Source organism: Elephantulus edwardii, unplaced genomic scaffold (assembly GCF_000299155.1).
Source record: "Elephantulus edwardii isolate Elephantulus edwardi_28Jun2011 unplaced genomic scaffold, EleEdw1.0 scaffold00030, whole genome shotgun sequence".
Taxonomy (NCBI): Eukaryota; Metazoa; Chordata; class Mammalia; order Macroscelidea; family Macroscelididae; genus Elephantulus; species Elephantulus edwardii.
In genome coordinates this window covers 17,008,555-17,013,942 of record NW_006399780.1, presented here as the reverse complement: position 1 = coordinate 17,013,942, position 5,388 = coordinate 17,008,555, and the positions used below count along the sequence as shown (strand labels likewise).

Below are 5,388 nucleotides of genomic sequence, written 5' to 3'. Positions count from 1 at the left end.
TAATAGTTACTGAACATGTGATGATATGATTATCTACTACCTGTTTCTATATTTTATTAGCCCTAGTCCACAGGGCTACAACAGGCTTAAGCAGAGATTGTAGGGATAGCTCAAAATCATGTAAGTATTCATTCTGTTGTACGTACGGTGGCTAAGAGATAGATCTAACTTGATGGCACCTGACAACAGCATGGGAGTCCGAAGAGCTCACTGTGTTGTGATTTAAAGGCCATGAGGCAAAACTGGAGCCTGAAGATTGGAAGAACCAAAGTAAAGGGAAACACAAGGATTCCCCCTGTCCCAGGCAGCTAGCTGGAGCCATAATCAGCGTTCTGATGGACTTCATCTACATTGCTTTCACACTTGCCACCTTCATGTCAACTTGGAGGCCCTCAAGGTCAGTGTTATAACCTCTGTCTCCAGATGAAGACGCAAGGTTCACTGAGATAAACTAACTTGTCACACAACTAATGTCAAAAGTAGGATTTGCATCCACACTTCCTCACTGCAGTCCTGAATTCATTCTACTAGTTCACTGCAGCCCCTTTCCACAGAAAGGCTATTTCCATGGCCAGATGAGTGGCAGATATGTCCACAAGGACAGTCCTTCTTAGTCAAGCAATTCAACTTCTAGAGATTTCTTTTAAGGATGTGTATGGAGATGAACACAGAAATGTAACTGTCAATATCCATCATGAAACAGGAATTTCAGGCAGACTAGAAGGCAGCCACCAGAAAGCCATACAGTGGGGAATAAGATCACTTCTGGGGGTGTAGGCAGGGGTCAGAGGAACAGGAGATAGGCAAGATGTCACTCCAGGCAGCAAGGACAAGTCCACCCAGGGAGCCAGGCCCATGCACTGGCCTTGACAACCAAAGGATCCCGGGTTTAGCCAAAACCTTTATAAGGCAGGAATCAAGCTCAGCCTGGTACAGAGGTCAGGCCTGGTGCTGGTTCTTTGTCAGCTTCCTGTCTGTGTCATCAGTGTCTGCTTTCACAGGCTCATCCAGTTCAGCAATTTTCTTTGTTCTGGGCCATTTACAAATAGATGCTCTAATTAGGGCTTTCTGAGGCAGAGATGATGGCCTTGTAAAGCCAACAGGCTATTTGCTATTCACCAAGGACAGCACATCCTATCCCTTTGCAAGCTCTGCCAGCTCAAGGTAACCCAGACCTGGTCAATATGTTAGGACGCGGAGAGCAGAAGAGGCTAAGACACTTTATTCACTTAACACTCCCAATAACCCAACAAGGTCTGGATTACCATATATTGGTTTTCATATTAGGAACCCTCACTTGTCCACATCACGGAGCTAATAAGTGAAGAGCTAGATCCTATGCCCTTTTATCTCTAGAATCCATATTAGCACACCTCCAATTGGACAGGGTTCTGGGCACAGTCATGGCTCCCTGACCCAGAGGAGTGGGTGTGACTACACAGAGACTCCCAGTGGTAAGATCCAACTCAATACTGAGCCTGCTGAATTGAGGTAGATGAGCAGGGTCAGAGGATGGAAGGAACAGCTGTTTTTAGGTGCCACCGAGTTGAGTACAATTCATAGTGACCCTATGAACAACAGCTCTGAATCCTGCCCTATCTTCTGCCATCCTCACAAGATCAGACACACTGAGCTCATTGCCGCAATCACCTTGTCAATCCATCTCATGGAGCAGGGAGGAGTCTTCCTCTCTTTCACTAACTCTCCACCGAGTTGCCATCTTTGCCTCTAAGGAGCACTCTGGCTTCAACTTTTCCAAGACATATCTGTTCTTTCTTTCGGCAGTCCATAGGATATTCAGGACTCTTCTCTAACACCACAACTCAAAGGCATTGATTCTTCTGTCATTCTTATTCACTGTCTCTCAGATGCATAGCAAGTGACTGAAAAGATCATGGCCTGAATCAGGTGAACTTTAGTCCTCAAGCATACATCAATGCTCTTCAATAATTTGGAGAGGTCCCTGACAGTAGACTTTACCAAAGAAATACATCTCCTGATCTCCTAACTGCTGATACCAAGAGTGATGATTGTGGATCCAAGTAAGATTAAATCATTGACAGTTTCAATCCTTTGTCCATCTAGCATGATGTTGCCTATTGGCTCAGTGGTAGGAACCTTTGTTTTCTTGATGTTGAGATATAATCTGTATTGAAGGCTGTAGTCTTAGCAGGATGGAAAGAGAAATGCTTCATGAAAAATTCACTGCCTGTAGCCCTCAGTATCTAGGAAACAAGTCTCATATAATTATTAGACATGTGTGGCAAAACTCTCAGGGCCCTATGAGTTCTGGTGTGGGTGAAGATGAGAGGATACGAAGATCTGATTTTTGCATGTTTAGCAGACATTTGACCCAGCAAAAGTTTAGCCAAGGATCCCACATAAGTGTTCCAAAACCCCACGAGCCACAGAGCAGGAAACAGAGGCCATGTCATCTTGATGTGTCCCTCACACTAGAAGTCTCTATCCCTCATCCCACGCTCTCAAGAAGTCCCCAGGACCTGAGAGGAGGGTTCTTTCCTTTTTCTTTTAGGATCTTTTGCTAACACTATTCCACTCTCTTTAAGATTTCTAGAGCAATACCACCTACTTACCCACCAAAAATAGGCCCCTCTCTTGTCTTCCCCAATCCCAGACTCTCAGTTGTAATTTGTCTACCCATTCGGAGAAGAAGTGGAGAGGGCATAAGGTGAAGAACCAGGTAGAATGCATGCCAGGCTATTTTTAGCTGAGATTTGTCAGCACGAGTTGTGGTTGGGTCAGGAGGTGCATCACAGGAGTCATCTTCCACGCAAGGGTTGTCATAAAGACGTATGCTTGGAGAGGTTTATGTGCATGGATTTATGGGCTCAGATCCTCAGATCAGGGAAACCTGCTGGCTGGTCCCACTGCCCATCCAGCAAAGTCATCACTAGCCCTAACCAAAAGAGATGGGAAGACAAATTAAGAGAAGTTGGTTTTAGAGACAGCCTGTGAGTCCCCACCAACCTCTCTTATCCTGTGAGTCCTCTAAAGGAAGGAAGTGATGGCATTTCTAGATGCTCTGTCAGCTTGTCCCCCAGCTATAATCCTTTTCATCCTTGATGGTAGGTGTATATACACCAAGAGCTATCTCTCAGCAATAGAATCCATTGCTGAGCTTCCCTGCAGACGCTGAAGGTGCCCCCCATCCCGTGTCAATCTAGCTTCTCAATCTAGGCACCATGGGACTCACCCTCTCCCTTCCCTGCTTGCCTAATATTGGTGGTGATGGTAGTGGTGGTGGTGGGGTGTGTGTGTGTGTGTCTGATCCTCACCTACATCCAAACACTCCAGGTCTCCCCTACATCTCCAGAGCCTAGCAATGCTGATGCACAGTCATCATAAACATTCAGAATGAAGAACTGTTGTTGTTGTTAATAGTTGTCATAGATTTGAGTATGTGAGGCAAACCCTCATCATCCTTGCCTCCAAAGAGCACTCCGGTTGCACCCTCTTCAAGACATATCTGTTTATTCTCTTGGCCCTCCATGGGATGTTCAGCGTTCTTCTCCAACACCACAGACAGCTCAAAGACATCAATTCTTCCCCTGTCATCCTTATTCATTGTCCAGCTCTCAGAAGTGATCAGAAAGACTACGGCCTGAATCAGACTCACCTTAGTCCTCAAAATGACATCATTATTCCTCAATAATTTGGAGAGGTCCCTAACTGCACATTTTCCCAGTGCAATGTGTCTTATTATTTCCTAACTGCTAGTATTAATCATCTATTGTTTGTTTGTTTTTAAAAGTTTTTATTGTTGAATGCAGATGGATATTAGAATTTGTTGAAAGCAGCCACGTCCATGCACATAGTTTTCAAAAGCAGTTATCTGTTCTTCCAGCATATCTGGGCCAACTTTATCATCTTCAACTACACACTGTATCTGACGCTTCTTAATTCCATATCCCACTGGCACTAGCTTGGAAGAGCCCCAGACCAAGCCGTCTGCCTGAATACTTCTGACACACTCTTCCAGTTTTGCCATCATCCCAAGGCTTCACATCTAGTAAGACTGAAGACTTGGCAACAAGTGCAGGGTTTTTGGCTTTCTTAAGGGAGCTCTGGTGGCCTAGTGGTAAAAAGCTGCACTGCGATCCCAAAGGCACACAGTTCACATTTACTAGCTGCTCCGTGGAAGAAGGATGGGCAATCTCCTCCCATGCAATTAACTGCCTCTGAAAACCTGCCAGAGGGTCAGCTATGGGTCAGTTCCAACTCGATGGCACACACCAACAGTCTAGTCTCAGAATCAGAAACAAACTCATCTCTTCTTAGCCCTGTTGCCACCATCCCAGCTCTTCACAAACCCAGTGCTGCATTCTCCCTCAGAAGCCTTGCCTGATGCTCCTATGAGCTCTGGAGACAGCGATGTTTTATACTCTGTTTTCTAAGCCACCAGCAGTGATGCTCAGAGCTCTGAGAACATACTGATTCTGTCCTAAACTCTCTGTCAGCTTCTCCCATGCCCCATGAGTGAGACGGTGGCCTCACTCATCCTACAAACATCCAAAGTACTGGGACCATGTGCTCCCCCCTAAATCTCTGCCCCTACTCCCATCACTGACAAAGATCCTAGAAGAGGCTGACCTTGACAATGACGTTTAAAAAAAAATTTTTTTTAAAGAAAGCAAGCACAGATTTTAGAACTACAAAGGCCTAGAGGAGATCCAGGTTCACAACCTCTTCCATGGGACAGGCCAGGTCTTAATCTTCTCCAGAAAAGAGTTCAGAGAGCAGGCTCCACCCGGATCACTGCATGCTTGCCCTGCACGCAGATCCTGGAACTCAGCGGATGCTTTCAGGACCCCTCTCCCTTCTCCACTTCCAATGGCAATGAGAGGGGAGAGGCCAAGAGGAAGCTTGTAAAGGGCTTTGAAGATGAAACAGGGCCTGTGGCCAGGAATTGTTGACACAGCCATATTGAAGAGGCAAGCTGGGTTGGCTCTTAAGAGACCGGGTTGATGCCAAGCCAATAAAATGCCCATATTGTGTCTTTGCTGCTCTTTTTAATGCTAGCTGTCCTTGGTGCATAAAAGGACCTGCAGCAGCCCAGCGTGCTCAGATCCTGGACTCCGTCTCCTGCAAGCGTCTCTCCTCTACTTCTCAGATCCCCACCATGACCTGTGGATTCGGTCCCCGCGCCTTCAGCTGCGCCTCCGCCTGCGGGCCCCGGCCCGGCCGCTGCTGCATCACCGCCGCCCCCTATCGCGGCATCTCCTGCTACCGCGGCCTCACCGGGGGCTTCGGGAGCCGCAGCGTCTGCGGGGGATTCCGCGCTGGCTCCTGCGGACGCAGCTTCGGCTACCGCTCTGGCGGCGTGTGCGGGCCCAGCCCTCCCTGCATCACCTCCGTGTCTGTCAATGA

At 47.3% G+C, this 5,388-nt stretch overlaps 1 protein-coding gene across 1 annotated transcript in view; it reads left to right on the top strand.

Annotated features, from left to right (window-relative positions):
* The first annotated feature begins 5,140 nt into the window (after positions 1 to 5,140).
* The window catches only part of LOC102843208 (keratin, type II microfibrillar, component 7C-like), a 30,183-nt gene continuing 29,935 nt past the window's right edge, over positions 5,141 to 5,388 (top strand). Inside the window, exon 1 of the mRNA XM_006883969.1 lies at positions 5,141 to 5,380. Within this exon, the coding sequence (XP_006884031.1) occupies positions 5,141 to 5,380 (240 nt within the window). The remainder of the gene's footprint in view (positions 5,381 to 5,388) is intronic.